The sequence below is a fragment of the Gracilinanus agilis genome, chromosome 2 (genome assembly GCF_016433145.1).
Source record: "Gracilinanus agilis isolate LMUSP501 chromosome 2, AgileGrace, whole genome shotgun sequence".
Classification (NCBI taxonomy): domain Eukaryota; kingdom Metazoa; phylum Chordata; class Mammalia; order Didelphimorphia; family Didelphidae; genus Gracilinanus; species Gracilinanus agilis.
The window spans coordinates 192,887,571-192,905,996 of NC_058131.1; the positions used below are offsets into that span (position 1 = coordinate 192,887,571).

General features: G+C 34.3%; 1 protein-coding gene across 1 annotated transcript in view; it reads right to left on the reverse strand.

Moving 5' to 3' along the window:
- Positions 1-18,426, reverse strand: part of MYOM2 (myomesin 2) — a 146,331-nt gene that overhangs the window by 61,859 nt on the left and 66,046 nt on the right. The window contains exons 12-13 of the mRNA XM_044663599.1: positions 15,183-15,382; positions 14,387-14,440 (exon numbers count right to left, since the gene is read on the reverse strand). Coding sequence (XP_044519534.1) covers positions 14,387-14,440; positions 15,183-15,382 — 254 coding nt within the window. The remainder of the gene's footprint in view (positions 1-14,386; positions 14,441-15,182; positions 15,383-18,426) is intronic.

Genomic DNA, 18,426 nt, shown 5'->3' on the forward strand with positions numbered 1-18,426 from the left:
AAACCATATGGGCACATGCAAACAGTGGCCTTGAAAGATCATATTTCATATTGGAGTAATTCTATGACAAGCATACACCAATTTTGAAAAATGACTTGGTGGAACTCACTGACCACACTTTTATTGAGGACCATTATTGGCAAGTGGGTAGAATTGCAAGCCAGGAGCCAGAGTGTCGCTGGGATACTGCCAAAGAGGGGGGAGGGGGGAGCATCAACCACTCCTTTGGCCTGCTTTGAACCCCATGCTTGTGTCTGTGCTTAATTTCCAGCAACTCTTTGCTCCCTTGGAACCAAACTAACTGCAAAGAAGAAAACCATGGAGACGGGAGCTACAAAATATTGGCCCATGGAATCTCAAACCCTTTGGGATATTAAAATTGAATCATGGCTCATTGCTAAAGTTTTATTTATGTTTTATTTTTTTAAACCCTTACCTTCAGTCTTGGAGTCAATACTGTGTATTGGCTCCAAGGCAGAAGAGTGGTAAGGGTAGGCAATGCAGGTCAAGTGACTTGCCCAGAGTCACACAGCTGGGAAGTGTCTGAGGTCATATTTGAACCTAGCACCTCCTATCTCTCGGTCTGGCTCTCAGTCCATTGAGCTACCCAGCTGCCCCCTCATTGCTAAAGTTTTAAATGATAAGGAAGCAAATGAACAGAATGAGAGGAAAGAAAAATAAAAATAAAAGTAATACGTCAAAACAAAATTAATCTCTACAGAATTTCAGATTTCAAGCCTCTCCCTATCTTTAGAGCTGATATATAAGGATGAATGCTTTAAAAGCCATAGAAAACATTTACCTTGAATGCCATAAGCGAGGGAGATCTCATACCTTTGCCTTGATTAATGGAAGATTCTTGTGCTAATTAATACTTTCAGACGAAGTTGAAACAATGAAATAGTATGAATCTTCGCTGTTTTGAAGATTGCCAGATTTGAGGAGGATAACATATACTGAGGAGGGCAGAATTCCAAATGGCCTTGGGAAGCTTCAAAAGTTTACTATTGTCAACAAGGCAAAGATCCAGGACAACCTCAAGGGATTCATGAAGAAAACAGATATACATCATCATAGAGCCAGTCTGCATTCATGGAGTCTGAATGCAGATTGAAACATATTTCTTCACTTTATTTCCTCCATGAATTTTTCTCCAGTGTAATATGTGTCTTGTTTTAGAACATGATGAATAGGGGAAAATGTATTATGTGATAATAATATCTGTACAACTTATAACACATTGCCTGCTCTCGGGGAGGGAGGGAAATTGGCGGAAGGGTAAAAAAAAGGAATGAGATTTTTGGACATAGCCAACATGAGATTTTGTTTCTCTTGGATAAGCATATTTATTATAATTTGATACATATTTATAACAATCATATTATTACATTATTATGTCATATGTTATGTCATATGTTAAAAATTAAAATAAATGGTAACACAAAAAAGTAGAAAAAATAATTAAATGCTAGGGAATATTACATGTTCACAGATTAAAGGGGCAGCTTGGTAGCACAATAGATAGAATGCAAGGCCTAGAGCCATAAAAATTCATCTTTCTGAGTTCAGACTTGTTGTGTGACTCTGGAAAAGTCACTTAAGCCTTTTTTCCTCAATTTCCTCATCTGTAAAATGAGCTAGAGAAGGAAATTGCAAATCACTACAGTATATCTCTCAAGAAAACCCCAAAATGGGGTCAGAAAGAGTAGGACGTGGTTGAAAAGCAACTGAAGAACAAAATATCTTAGAGTAGTATAGTTAGAATGGGAAAACCTGCCATGTCAATAAGGGATAAAAGAAATATGGACAAATGCCCAACAATTATCTTTTCATTTTCCTCCAGTTGAATCTACCTAACTCCAGCCCACTTTTCTAAGTTTATTGTATTTATTCTATGTCACATCCTATGTTCCGTTCCAACTGAACCACTTGTTCCCCAGGCATAATACTATCTCTCATCTCTGTGCTTTTTCCCAAACTTCTACCTATGCCTAGAACACACTCCCTCTCACCTTGCCTCAAGGAATCCCTGGAATCTTCCACAACATTGTTCAGGTTCCAACTTCTATAGGAAGCCTTTCCTGATCTTCCCTCTTCTCCACAGTCATCAGTGTCCCTGACCTCTGGAATCCTCAGCACTTAGCACAGCATTGGTAAGATAGCCAGCATTTAATAAATACTTGTTGAACGATTCATTCATTTATTGTCTTTCAGCCTGAGACCATGTGGCTAGTTCCATACTCCAGAATTTCAGGTCAAACAGTAGAACCACCTTACCTGGCTAATTCCCAGAAGTGGCAATGACCTAACCCAAACCACATTTCTTCAAGGATTTTACACATTTCCTTTCCTTCCCTTGCTACATATGCATATACTCAAAAGCATTCCTCAAGATGGAAATAAAGTCCATCAACATAGCCACACCAACTAAATTAATAGCCAAAAAAAACTAGTCAGAAGTTCTTTCCTATTCTTTATGGTTTTTTTTGGTCAAAAAAGAAAGCTATGATAATAAACAAGATATGAAAAATCTATATTACAATATATTTTAAAAGCAAAGATAATAAAAAGAATTCTCTAGTTATTCTGTCCATAAACTTTTTAACCACCCTGTAGAAGAGGTGACGAGTTGTAGTTCTTTCATTGTAAAAACTATCTAATCAGCCTTAAGTAATTACGACTTAGAGAGAATGAAGTTGTATAAAGTGCTTTTGACTAAGTATCATGGCACCTTGAGTTTAGTTCTCATTTTGCCACTGACTAGCTATGGTGGACAATTAACTTCCCTCATGGAAGTTGTTTGCTCCTTCATAAAATGAATGGGTTAGACTAAATATATAGGGTGATTTCCATCCCTAAAACATTTGTTGGTCTATTCTTATGGTATTGAGGCAATGTTATCTTGAGTGGCTATATTTTTTAAATTTTTTTCCAGATTACATAAACACAATTTTTAATATTTGTTTTTTGACATTTTACAATCCATGTTTTCTCTCTCCTTTTCACCACTCCTAAAGAATGTAACTACTATCACATAGGTTGTGACTATGTTATCATATAATACATATTTCCATGTTTGTCATGCTGTGAAACTAGATATATATTGCTTGCACTAGAGGAAAATTCATGGAGGAAATAAAGTAAAAATGGCATATTTAAATCTGCATTCAGACTCCATCTGTTCCCTCTATGGCAGTGGTTCCCAAACTTTTTTGGCCTACCACCCCCTTTACAGAAAAAATATTACTTAGCCCCCTGGAAATTAATTTTTTTTAATTTTAATAGCAATTAATAGGAAAGATAAATGCACCTGTGACCATCACCACTTCCCTGGATCACTGCAGCACCCACCAAGAGGCGGTAGCACCCACTTTGGGAATCACTGCTCTATGGCAATGGATATCCTTTTAGGTCATGAATCCCTTGGAGTTGTCTTATTGATAAAAGTTAAGTCATTCAAAGTTAATAATCATACATTTTTTTCTTACCACTATGTCCAAATGTTCTCTTGGTTCTGCTCACTTCACTTTAAATCATTTAATTGTCTTTGCATTTCTCTAATTAATAGTGATTTGCAGCATTTTTTCATGTGACTAAAAATTGTCTTAATTTCTTTATCTGAAAATTGCCTGTCCATATCCTTTTACCATTTGTCAATTGGAGAAAGCTTGTTATTCTTACAAATTTGACTCATTTTTCCACATATTTGAGAAATGAATCCTTTATTAGTGAGACTTGCTACAAAGGTTTTTTTCCCAGTTTGTCATTTGCCTTTTGATCTTTGGTTGCATTGACTTAGTTTGTACAGAAACTTTTTATATTTAATGTAGTCAACATTGCCAACTTTATAGTTTATAATGTTTTCTGTGTATTGTTTTGAACTAAATTCTTCTCTTATCCATAAGTATGACAGGTAACTATTTTGTGTTCTCCTCCTTCGTTTATGGTATCACCCTTTATTTCTAAATCATGTATCCATTTTGACTTTACCTTGGTATGTGGCATGAGGTCTTGGTTTTTGCCTAATTCCTGTCATACTGTTTTATTGTTTTCCCAGCAGTTTTCATCAAAAAGATAAGTTTTCTCCCAAAAGTTTAGAACTTTCAGTTTGTCAAACATTAGATTATTGTGGTCATTCAACATTGCATGTTGAGTAGCTAAACTATTCCATTGGTCCTCCAGTCTATTTCTTAACCAGTACCAGTTTGTTTTGATGCTTGCCACTTTATGATATAGTTTGAGATCCAGTACAGCTAAGGCATCTTCCTTTAGATTTTTAAATTAATTACCTTCCTATTATTTTTTCTTCCTAATGAATTTTTGTTATTTTTCTAGCTCCATAAAATAATTTTGGGATTGTCTGATTGGCATGGCACTGAACAAGTAGTTTAATTTAGAAAGAATCGCCGTTTTTATTTTATTGGTTCAACCGACCCATGATCAAATAATGTTTTTTCAATTGTTTAGACTTGACTTCCATTGTTTGAAAATTTTGTAGTTGTGATCATATAGTTACTGGCTTGTTTTAGTAGGTAGATTCCCAGATGTTTTATATTGATATAAATGGTAATTCTCTGCCTATCTCTTGCCATTGTGATTTATTGTAGTATAGAGAAAGATTGATGGGTTTATTTTATATTGAAAGTTGTTAATTGTGTTGATTGGTTTTAATTCTCTAGTATTCTATAGGTATACTATCATATCATTTGCAAAGAGTGAAAGTCTTATTTCTTTACTTCCTAATCTAATTCTTTCAATTTCTCCTTTGTTATTGCTATAGCCAGCATTTCTAATATAATATTGAATAGTGGTGGTGATAGTGGGCATACTTGTTTTACTCTTGATCTTATCGGCAAGGATTCTAACTTATCCCCATTACCCATGATGTTTCCCAATGGCTTTAGATAGATGCTATTTATCATTTGGAGAAACACTCCATTCATTCAAATGTTGCCGAGTGTTTATTTTTGTTCGGTTTTTTTTTTTTTAAAAACCTTTACCTTCTGTCTTGGAGCCAATACAAAGTATTGGCTCCAAGGCAGAAGAGTGGTAAGGGCTAGGCAATGGGGGTCAAGTGACTTGCCCAGGGTCACATAACTGGGAAGTGGTTGAGGTCAGATTTGAACCTAGGACCTCCTGTCTCTAGACCTGGCTCTCAATCCACTGAGCTACCCAGCTGCCCCCTTGCATTGTGTTTTTAAAAGGAATGCATGTTGTATTTTGGTAAAAAGTTTTTATGTATCTATTAAAATAATCATATGACTTATGTTGGTTTTGTTATTGGCATGGTCAATTATATTGATAATTTTCCTAATATTGAACCATCTCTGTATTCCTAGTGAAAAAAACCCACCTGGTGATGGTATATGATCTTTGTGATATCTTGCTGTAATCTCCTTACTAGTATTTTGTTTAAGATTTTTGCATCAATATTCATTAGGGATATTGGGCTATAGCTTTATTTCTCTTTTTGTTTCTTCCTACTTTAATTTTCAATTTGTGTTATATAAAGAATTGATTTTTTTTTAATCTTTGATAGATCTCACTTGAGAATCCATCTCATTCTGGGGCTTTTTTCTTAAAGAATTCATTGGTGGTTTATTCAATTTCTTTTTCTGAGATGGGATCGTTTAAGTATTCTATTTCTTCTTCTGTTAATCTGGACCAATTTATATGTCTTCAAATACTCATCTATTTCACTTAGATTATTGGATTTATTAGCATATCATTGGATAAAATAACTTCTAACAATTCTCTAATTTCCTCTTCATTGATTGTAATTTCACCCTTTTCATTTTTAACACTGGTAAAGCTATAATTTTTCATGTATATGAAACCATCAAGTCTACTCAACTAAATTATAATTTGCAATAAATTCCAATTTGGTTTTCCTGTTAAATGTAATTAAATAACATTTAAAAATAAATTTGGTTTTCCTGCTCTAAATAAATAATTAATATTTTAAAAGAAAATTTTAAAACAAATTTTATTTTAGTGACTGTACTCTGTATTGGTCCATCACCTCTCCAATCTGTCCTGAGGAGAATACTACAACAAATATCTTCCTTTTGTTGTTGTTCAGTGACGTCCAACTCTTCATATCGGAATACAGTATGCCAAATCCTTCTATCCTTCAGTATTTCCCAAAGTTTGTCCAACCTCATGTTTGTTCCAAGACAATATTTATTCATCTCATCCTCTGCCATCCATTTTCCTTTTGCCTTCAATCTTTCCCAATATCGGGGTCTTTTCCAATGAATTCTGGTTTTTTATTATGTGGTCAAAGTATTTAAGCTTTCTTCTCAGTATTTGTCCTTCCAGCAAGTAATCTGAATTAATTTCTTTAAGTATTGACTGACTTAATCTTCTTACTGTCCAACAGACTTTCAAAAGATCTTCTCTAGCACTGTAGTTTGAAAACATTGATTCTGCAGCACTCGGCTTTCCTCACAGTCCAACTCTCACAGCCATATGTTGCTACTGGAAAAACAATAACTTTGAGTATATGAACCTTTTTCATTATGGTGATATCTATGTTTTTTAATATGCTGTCCAGATTTACCATAGCTTTCCTTCCAAGGGGAGAATATCTTTTAATTTCACGACCATAGTCATTATCTACAGTGATCTTCAAGCTCAAGGGTATAAAAATCTGACACTTCTTCCATTTCTTCTTCTGTTGGCAGAAAGTAATGGGTCCAGTAGCCAACATCATATTGTTGTTGTTGTTGCTTGCTTGATTTCAAGCCATCTTTTACACTATCTTCTTTCACTCTTATCAAGAGACTTCTTAATTCTTCATCACTTTCTGCCATGAGTGGTATCATCTGCATAATCCTTACTATTTCTCCTGGTAACTTTAATTATGGCTTTGTATTCATCCAGCCTGGCATCTTGCATGATGTACTCTGTATATAAGTTAAATAAATAAGGCAACTATACAGCCTTATCATACTATTAGTCTTAAACCAAATAGTTGTTTCATATTTGGTTCTAAATGTTGCTTCTTGAACCACATTTAGGTTCCTCTGGAGACAAATAAAATTATCTAGAATGCCTGTCTCTTTGAGGACTTACTACTCTTAATGATCTGCATAGTCATAAGGCATAATCCAAAGAAGCAAAAGTAGATTTTTTCTGTAACTTTCTTGTTTGTTTGTTTGTTTTTACATAATCCTTTGAATACTGGTAATTTGGTTTTTAGTTCTTCTGCCTCTTCAAAAACTGGACTATACTTCTGGTAATTTTTCATTCACATATTGCTAACAACTTGCTTACAGAATCTTAAGCACAACCTTGCTTGAGTGTAAAATGAGCTTAATGGGTCAGTAATTTAAGCATTCTTTTGCATTGTCCTTCTTTAGGATTGTGATATAAACTGATCTTTTCCAATCTAATAGTGACCGTTAAGTTTTCAAAATATGTTGGCATATTAAGTGCAGCACTTTAGCCACAGCATCTTTTAGGATTTGAAGAGCTCAGCTGGAATTCCATCACCTCCACTAGCCCTACTGTTAGCAATGCGTACTAAGGTTCACTTGATTTTATTTTCCAGGATGTCTGGCTCTAGATCAGTATTCACAGCATCATGATTATCAGTAATATAAAGATACTTCTTATAAGGTTCTCTGGATTCTTGCCTGCTCTTCTTAATCTCTTCTACTTCTTTTAAGTCACTACCATTTCTGTCTTTTTTATTCTCATTTTTGCATAAAACATTCTCTTGATATCTCTCATTTTCATGAAGAAATTTCTTATCATTCTCATTCTTTTGTTTTCTTCTCTTTCTTTTCATTATTCATTTAAGAAAATCCTCATATCTCCTAGCTGTTATCAGGAATTCTACATGCATTTGGGTATATCTTTTCCTTTCTCCTTTGCTTTTCACTTTACTTCTTTCTTCAGGTATTTTTTCAACTACTTCTTTCAGTAGCTATTTTGCTTTCTTGCTCTTCTTTTCCTTTGGAATGTTTTCTGTTACTGCCTCCTGTACAATATTGCAAAACTCTGTTCATAGTTCTTCAGGCATTCTATCTACCAGATCAAATTCTTTAACTTTATCACTTTCACTTCATTACATAAGAGATGTTATTTAGGTCATACTTATAAGATCTGATGGTTTTCCCTACTTTCTCTAAGTCTGAATTTAACAGTAAGAATCTCATGATCTGAGCTACAGCCAGCACCTGGTCTTGTTTTAACTGACTGTATAGAGCTTCCCCACCTTTGGCTGAAAAGTGTATTTTTTTAAATTTTGATATTGATTTTGGTTTTGAACATTGGGTGATGTCCATGTGTATTGTCGGGTTGTTGAAAAAAATATTTTCTTTATCTTGACAAACCCTATTAGTTTCTTCCCTGCTTCAATTTTTCCTCCAAGGCCAAATTTATTTATTTTTCAAATATATTTTGATTTCCTACTTTAGCATTCCAATCCCCTACATTGAATATGTCGTTGTTTTCTGGTGTTATTTCTAAAAGATGTTGAATGTCTTTAAAGAATTGAGCAACTTTGTCTTCTTTTGCAACAGTGGTTGAAGCATAGACTTGGATTACTAAGATACTGAACAGTTTGCCATAGGTTTGAACAAATATTCTGTCATTTTTATATTTTACCCCAAACCAGCTTTTATCATCCTCTTATTGACTCCATTTCATCCAAGGAATTCTTGCCTACAGTAGTATATCAATGTTTAATCAATACGGTAGATATCAATGTTTAATCTTTCTGTCTCCAGTTTAATCACATCCAGTACACCGTTCCATGGATCTTACATTCCACATTCCTATGTAATATTGATCTTTGTAGCATCAGACTTTCCTTTCATTATCAGACACATCTACAGTTGAGCTTCCTTTCAGTTTTAGCCTAGTCACTTCATTAGTACTGGAGATACATGTAGTTATCTTCTGCTCTTCCCCAATAATGTACCAGCAACCTTCTGACCTTAGAGGCTTATCTTCCAGTGTCATATTTTTTATCATTTTTAATATTGTCTATTGAGTATTCTTGGCAAAGTTATTGGAGTGGCTTATCATTTCTTTCTCCAGTTGATCATCTTTGCTCTCTACCATGACCTGTCTAGTTTGGGTAATTCTGTACAGCTTAGCTTATAGTTTCATTGAGTTACATAAGCCCCTCTGCCACAAAGAGGCAGTGATCCAGGAGGGGAGCAGTCTTTCTAAGGTAATTCAATTCAAATCATCAAAATTTATTAAACCCCTCCTATGCATAAGGCACTATCCTATGTCTTGAGGATACAAAGACAGAAGAAAATAGCTCCTGCCCTCAAGGAATATATATTCTACTGGGAAGATGTAGAGTATATGTATATTATGTATATACATATATATATATGGAAGCAAATATAAAATATTTTGAGAAGATATATAGAACTAACCACCAAGAGAGACTGAGAACAGTTAAGGGGAGTACATGGGCTTATCTTTGAGAGAAGCTGAGTAAACATGAAGTTGGAGAAATCTATCAAGTGGTTGATAAAAAGGGATTACAGTTCAGGAGACATCTTAAGACTAGAAGTATATATTTGGGGAGACATATCTATAAATATGATTGATTTCATGGGAACTGATGAGATCTCTGAAAGAGGTATGGAGAAGAGGAAAATGCCAAGAGCAGACCATTAGGGTTTACTCATACTTATTAGGTGGAAGATGGATAATGATCCAGCAATAGAGACTGAAAAGAAAAACCAAACAGGGAAAGAAGTGTACTAGAAGCCAAGAGAAAAAAGCATCCAGAAGAAGGAGCTAGAGGGAAGGAGGGAGAAGATGAGAGAAATCATGTCAGAACCTATAGAGAGACCAAGTTAAATGAGGTCTGAAAAAATGCCATAGAATTTAGCAATTATAAGAACATAAATAATCTTGGAGATTTTCAATGAGACGAAGCAGAGGAATAAAAGATCAATTTAAGGATTTCCTAAACATCCTAATGATACACTAGGGTGTTAACTATTGTTATTCACTTATCAAATTGAAGAAATTGCTCATTCATCCTGATATGATATAATGCTTTAACCACTGGATGAAAAAAAACTATGGGGCACAGGGAAGCCCTAGTGGCTGGCTAGCTGAAACTTGATCTAGTATGTTAATGTTTAGCTCTTAAGAGTATTCTCAGTTCTTCAGAATCTAATCTTCTTCTTTTTCACTTCTGCCTTTTCCACCAGGTTATCAAGAGATTTGGGTATGGGGAGGGTGGGCTATGGTAGGGATCCCCTTTAGTGATTTCATATTCATTCCCTCTCTGTCTGAGCCTCCTTTTTGTATTTATCTCACTTTGTCTTATATATTAGGATTTTATTTATTTTGTATATTTCTTTTCCTTCATTTATTTGCAAGTTCCTATTTGTCAAATTGAATAAAATATACTATCCCCCAAATCATCTCGTTTAAAATCTGTTAAATCTCTCAATGCAAAAACAGTATTTTATACTTCTAGTACCTACCACAGTGAAGTAAACATTCATTGGGGTAGATGCTGATATAATGATGATGGAGCCTTGCCTGCATTAATAGGGCTACTAGTTAATCTCCGAGGTCCCAGGTCTAAGCATCTATTATCCTATGGTTTTAGTTGGAAAAAAAGTGAAAACAAAAGGAGAATATTTTGTTTCAATACTATTTGGCCACTAGGTCAAATTAAGTTGCTGAATCTACCTCCCCTACACTGATTCCTTTTTCTCTATTTACCTGACCAACAGCTCATCACCTCTGTCTCTCTCTTAGGGTTGACTCATACTTATTAGGTGGAAGATGGATAATGATCTGTCTTTTCATAGACTTCCACCAATTTTTAGAACACACTCCCTTCTGACCTTGCCTTAAGGAATTCCTAGCTTCCCCCAAGATTCAGTTTCCAGGTTCCAATTTCTATAAGAAGTCTTTCCTGATTTTCTCTCTTCCACACCTCCCTGGTAGCATTTAGCACAGTGCTGGGAATATAGTAGACATTTAATAAGTACTTGTGGATCATTTTAGTCATTCTTTTTTTTCAACCTGGGACTCCAATTTTAGGTCAAACAGTAGAACCTCCAGACTAATTCCTAGTAGTCAATGGCCTAACCCAACCACATTTCTGAACTATAGCCTTGACATCTTAATTGATCTTCCTGCTTCCATTTATCCCGTTTATATGTGTGTATAATATTAAATAATCCCTGCTCTCAAGGAATTTCTATTCTATCAAGACAGCTTCCTATACTTAATATATACAGAACAAGTATAAAAATGATAAATGCAAATATAATAAAGTAGTTAGAGTAAAAGGTAGTTTAGGAGAGAGAACACTAGCAGTTGGAGGAATCAGGAAGGGTTCTATGCAGAAAACTGGTGCTTGAGTTGCATCTTGAAGCAAAAATAATATTCTGTGAGTAGGGTGTTCTTGTCAAATATGGAATATAGTCTATGCCAGGGCACAGAAACATGAAGAGGAAATATAAGAGAATAGCATATAAGGGAAAGAGAAGAGGTCAATTTGATTAGATAGAGATGAGGGTGAGAAAGAGAAGTAATGTTAAAAGTGGTCAGGAAAATATATTGGACCTGGTTGTAGGTTGTTTTAAGAGCTTTAAAAACTAAGTGGAAAAGTTTATATTTATCCTATAGCAGAGAGGTCTTAACCTCTTTTGTGTCAAGGACACCTTTGGCAATTTGATAAGACTTATGGATTATTTTTCAGAATAAATTTTTAAATCCCTTGAATAAAATACAGATGATTGCAAAGGAAACTAATTTGAAATAGTGTTCAAAATATTAACACCAACAAGTTCAAGGATACCAGGTTTAAAACCCTGGTTTAGAGGCACTAGAGAGCCACTAGAGTTGAGGAAAGGGTGATGTGGTCAGATTCACGCTTAGGGAAAATAATGTTAGCAACAATGTGTAGGATGAAATGGAATGGGAAAGAACTTGAGCTAGGGAGAATTTGGAAGCTATAGCAATAATTTGAGCAAAAGAAGTTGAAGGTCTAAACCTTATCAGGTGTGGTTCAATGAGTTAGTTGTGAGAGGTATTTTAGAGGGAGAAATGAAAAGATTTGGCAGCTGACTGGATCTATGGGATGAGAAATTAGGAATAATGCAGATTACAAATATGGAAAATCTCCAGAATGGTGATGTGTTTGAATGACGAGAATTTCAGAAGTGAGGTGAATTTCAAAAATAATTAGTTCACTTTGGGACATGATGAAATTGATAGTTATATAGGGCAACCATAACTAGTAATTGGTGATGTGGAACAGGTTAGGAGAGAATTGGGGCTGGATAAATAATATAGATCTATGAGATTCCTGAGTTGAGCTAATAATGAAACCCGTGGGAAAGGCAAGAGTCAGGGAAAGAAGAAGACCTTGAATAGAGCCTTGGAGAGCACTCACAATTTTATTTTTGAATCCTTAGTCCCTAGCACAGTGTCTTGTAGCAGTAAGTGCTTAATAAATAAATGCCTCTTGGGTTAGATTCCTACCAGTCTACAAATACTTCTTCATTCTCTTCTCACTGATCCAATTTAAACCTTACAAAAACTTGAAGCCTTTAGGTCACTCTGTAGATAGATAGTGTTGGACTTGTAGTCAGCAAGAAATGAGTTTGAATCCTTTCTTAAATATTTAACCACTGTGTGATATTCTGGAAAGTGTCTTAATCTTTCTCAGCTTCATTTCCCTTATCTACTAAATCTATAAAATCTATAAGATAATAAAAGCATCTACCCCAAGGGGTCCTGAGAATCAAATGAGATGATACACATAAAGTGCTTTACAAACCTGAAAACTCTATATTAAAGCCAAATATTCATAATATTAAAAACAGAAGTTCCTTTCATTGACCACACCTAAGGATCCCATTTTACAAAATAGGTGAATCAGTTATCAAAAATATCCCTTGTAATAGATTCAGGGAATTGGTGGTTGCTTGGTTTCCAATTATGCACAGTCAGTGATTGGTTTCTGACAGGTCAACTGAACCCAAATCTCAGTCTTCATTAGCATACATTAATTTTCCTATTCCCTTATTCTTTAGCCACTAGATATTTTAGATTGATTTCTGTTTCTTATCTTTTAAAAGTCATTGAGATCATTACTCATAATTCACAACTATGTAGCCTTTTCCAGTTTACAAACCACATTTCCTATATTAGTCCATTTTTTCCTTTTAAAATTATTTATCAGGCACAGAGCTGAAATCTCAGTTCCCCTGAATGCACACATTTGTCAACATTTGGCATGTTGTTCCAATACATGGGTTATTTTATAGAGGAAAGCTGAGATTAAGAGAGATGTAAAACATTGTCCATAGAGCATCATAATCAGAATTCCAAACTTCCTCTCTTGACTCCACTAAACCATAATTGCTCCTCAATCTGAGTACCAGAAGAATTTTGGAGGGGGAAAGAGAGAAACACAATTCTCTTCTGAAATAATCTTGGAATTTTCATTATAATACTCTTTTGGGGATGTCATTACTGTCCAAACTATCTCTATGTAACACTATAAATACAATCATGAGTACAAAAGCTATCTCTTGGGGATACAACGGGATGACCTATAAGGAATGTGAAACAGAAGTAATGAGCCCCTTCTGGAAGAAAGGATCACTGGTCTGCTTTGGGACAGCAGGCCCAGAGACTCCATTATGTTAAATAAGTACCCATGATTTTTTACTTTGCTTAGGCTACATGTTAAGACCAAACCTTTTTTGAGTTTTTAGCTACTGAACTTTTCAAAAGACTAATTATAAATTCAACCAAAATCTTTAACACTACTGATCAAGAGATCCCTGTGCTCATTCGTAATGTTTTCTCTCTCCAGGTGTATTTAGAAGACACAGCAAGCAGTAGAAATATCATTAAAAGCCACATTCACACTGGAAAAAGATGTGAATAGTTTAATTAAGAAGCATACTTCATATGAAGATTAAATGCTTAGATTAAATGCATGTCAGTTGAAACTACAGTCAGCAGAGGACCAGAGATTCACATTTTACCCTCAAAGCTATGTTGGACCCCCAGTGGAGTGAGTATTGAAGGCTGTCTCAAAGCTACCTTCAGGCAGTCACGCTGGAGACTATATAGCTCTCTTTTTGCAACAAGTCAACAAAAGAGAGAATCTTTGTGAATCCTGAATGAAAGCAAGCCAGCCAACATTCAGATTCCTATTTTCTGTCCTCATTAATCTTCAGTGTTTTCCTCCCTCTCTATTGACATGAGTTTTGTAAGCTTCAGTGACTACTTTTTTCTTTATTTATATAATTTGCCCATGAAAGGTTGTTGCTTTTTTTTTTCCCTCCAGCTCTCATGGCTCTAATTATAATCTTAAATTCCTTAGATGTAAGCAGCTGAAATTAAATCTTGAAGAGCTACATACCTTCAAGGTCATCCTGGTAGATTACAATTTCTCTGTCTCCCTCCAAATGAATTGCTGTAGACAGGAGGAAAAAATTGATAAATTCTTAAAACCAAAAGATTTCATAAAGATCGAGGTACTCAAAATATTTCTTTGCTGCAACTGAAACACCTTTCCATTCTGTTATTAAAATTACCCACTCCGATGCAAGGGGTTTGACACGCTCAGAGCTTGTCCTAATAAATTGTAACCCACTTTTCTACCATCAGTCAAATTATTCAATAGGCATATTGGTATAACATACCAGAAAATATAGTTATCCACTTAGAATAAATGAATAAGAGTCCAGTGAATTTTGAGGAGTCAGTGTCAGATGAAATTACATTTCAGAAATGTCACTTGGTTATATAATTTTTTCCTACTTTCTGTGATTTGAAATTACTCCACCAATGGTTAAGAATTTATTAAGAGCCTAATTCTAAACTGAGATGGTTTTAATTGAAGTTTTCCCACAACTATTATTAAAAAGGTTAAATGCTTTTGTTTTAGCAGTGTAAATGTTAACCTGGTTTTATCCATTCCTAAGCAGCATTGATGGGAATATTAGAGATTAGCTTCTGTTAGGCTCAGCTTTTGAAGTTCTTATGACTTGTTAATGGTAGAAGAGAATAAGAAAAACAGGGCAAGATATGGGGAAGGGGAAAAAAGATATAAAGCCTATACCCATATGCCTATGTATGTGCATATTGGGGGAGAGGAGGAGACACACATAGAGAGTTTCCAGTTATAGATAGATTGTCACAAGTTGGTTACCAACCTTGTAATCTCTTGAGGTCAACAGGATCAAGTGCTGCAACTGCCTCAGAAACCCTAGATGGTCTACTAATGCCAGCATTGTTGATTGCCCTTACACGGAACATGTAGGATCTTCCCTCAAAAAGTCCAGTTACAGGATATTTGCAGATTTTCACTGGGGAATCATTGCACTGAATCCAATTGTCAGTTCCCACTTCACATCTTAAAAGTTTAAGAAAAAAAAAAGAAAATCAAAAACTCTGAGGAACTGACAAATTTGCACAAAGTGAAAAATTATTTAATGGCTAGAAAATATATTAAATCAATAAAATCTTCACTAAATAAATCATAAGCGTATACAAATGAGAATTTCAATGAATTTTAAAGATGTGCCAATGACAACAGAACAGTCCTTTTTTTAAAAGCGTTAGGCTTTTAGAAAAGATGAAATGTCTGACTTCATGTCCAAGTAGGCAAAATCATTTCCAAAAGTTAGCAAATTCAAATCAATCCCTTTTTTTCTGCCTGTCTTCACTCATATCACTTTTCATTGCAGAGACTGAGGGTACACAGACCTTAGTCATTTGTGATCTCATCAGTATGGCTACCCCCACAAAGATATCAAAACACAACTTTCTCACTTTCTCTTTACAAAAGCACCAAGGGAACGTCTATGTCACTGTCCATCATTTAGTTAGCCCTTGCTTTCACAATGTGGCCAGCTCATCTCTTTTAATTTCCCATTCATTCTTCAATTACTGATTTCTTTGATTAGTTCATTTCTATCTCTTCTTATAATTCCTTGCTCTTAATATGTTGCATTCTCTTCACAGCCACCATAGACCTCATCATTACTGATTGGGTATTCTTCAATGTAAATTCTTCAAAACATACAGCATTCCATAACTCAGAGCCAGAAAAGATCATCAGAAAAAATATTAATATCAAAAAGACAGGTCATTGTTTAATAGAGAAATTTGAGGTCATTAACAGCTTTGGAATTTCTCCAAAGCAATATATCCAACTTTATTCCTCCTCTGTAATTCTGGGGCCACGTATTGACCATTTACAGCATGAGGGTATTCATAATGTATATTTGTGAGTATGTAATACATATATATATGGATGCATGCATACATATGTGTCACTTTTTAATAAAGCCAAATATTTTTAGGAAGATGAACAGTGTTTGCAAATTTTTTTCAGTAAGATCAATACCATCAGCAGCACGGATGCCTTTAATAACTCACTAACTAAGAGATCTAAGGAACCACTACAATTGGAATTCTGCAGGATCTTCTTTTTTCCAATGGAAAATATCTTTGATGAGGATAGGTCTTTCTGTTTTATATCTCATCTTAACAGAGGGTCATTAAACTGTGTTTTCTTCATGAAATTTTCTTTCAAGGAATATTATAAAATCTTAGCATATGCATGACAGACAGCAATTTTTCATTTAAGGGGCTTTCTTCTATACTGAATAAAATGCTTTATTAGGTAACAAATTGTACACTCAGTGAGTTCTTGCACTCTTCACATCTTTTAGTCATATAATGGTCAAAATATGTTTTATTATTAAGCATTACATTTTTAAACATTGTATCTTATAACATTTGTATCAAATGTGCCCTTGATGAATAGATAGATAGATAGATAGATAGATAGATAGATAGATAGATAGATAGATAGATAGACAGATGGATAGATAGATAGGCAAAGAGATAGAAAGAAAGAAAGAAAGAAAGAAAGAAAGAAAGAAAGAAAGAAAGAAAGAAAGAAAGAGAGAGAGAGAGAAAGAAAGAGAGAAAGAAAGAAAGGTAGATAGGAATAGTTATTCATGTTCCCTTGGGTGCTTTCTTTGGTAATAATAATGTTCAAGATTTTTTTCTATGATGCTTATATCTTTCACATATATCCTACAGATATCATGAAATGTAATCATTTTAATTATTAAAGTTGTGGCCAATCCAAGATGACTCTCCTCTATATATAGTTAGTCATGTGCAGTTTCTTATCTCATATTTGGAGTACCCTCCATGTCACTTCTCCTTCATCTATATAGATTCCACTATCTTTTAAGGGGAATAAAGTTTGTTATAAAAATATGCAGAGAATTTCCCCCCATTTTCCCTCTGTTGTCCTACTTTGTTTTACACGTAACTCCCTTTTGGATGATTTTGCATAGTTGGACCTCCGGCCAAACTTTATTTAAGCAATGTTTTCTTTTCTATTGTTTCTTTGTGTTTATGAGGTAAGCTCCTCCAATCCATTTCTATGACATTTTAAGGCAACATTATATTCTAAGCTAATGCTGATTTTGACTCTCATATTTCCTTATCCAAGAAGTAAGTCAGGCATTGGATGACTAAGGCAGGTTCTTTGAGTCTTCTCATTATTAAAATTTATAACAGTTAAAATTCCCTCCATCCAATTTCTATTTTTAGATTTTGGTAACAACTGGCATTCTTTTAATTAAATGACATTTTTCTCATTTGATTATTTCTTCTAACTTTAAAATACTCTTTATCTCTGTTCTAACAAGTTGGTAATCTGACTATATGCAAAAGGATGATTCAAGAATGATACCCACAATAGTAATGTATCATTTCCTGGTTATTAAAATGTAATGCTTTAATTTTTGAGATGTTACTTGATTTTAACCATGCCCAATACATTCCTTTTCTCTAAAAAAAGTATTCATGATACATAAATGTGAGGCTCTTATGTAATCTATAAATTTCCTAGAATCCCTATTCCATGCTCCAGAAGAATGTTGTCTAATATACTTTTCATGGTCTTCATCTTTGTATTGATGTCACTGAGTATCAAAGTATATATTACTTTAATTTGAAGGGTATCAATTTCTTCATAGAATTTTTCTACTTTATCCTCTATAATAATACAATGTGACCTTGAAATCATATCTTTTTTTGCATTTGGACACATGATAAGACCAACTTTATCCACTTCTTTAGTTGAACCTTTACTGTCAAGGAGAAATTGTGGGTTATCTTTGATTACTTACAATTTCCCTTTGTTTCCTGGTTTCATTTATAGTGAGAATATCAATATTGATCTAGTTCAATTTTTCTGCTCATATGTCTATTGGACCAAACATCTCACATTTAGAGTACCATTAAGTTAACATTGATTCTGACACTGATACCATAACTGTATAAACACAAGACTAAAGGCCATTTTATACTTTTCTTTGTGTCATGGGCTCCCAAAGTCAAAGAATTCATTGTTAGGTGACCAATTTACTG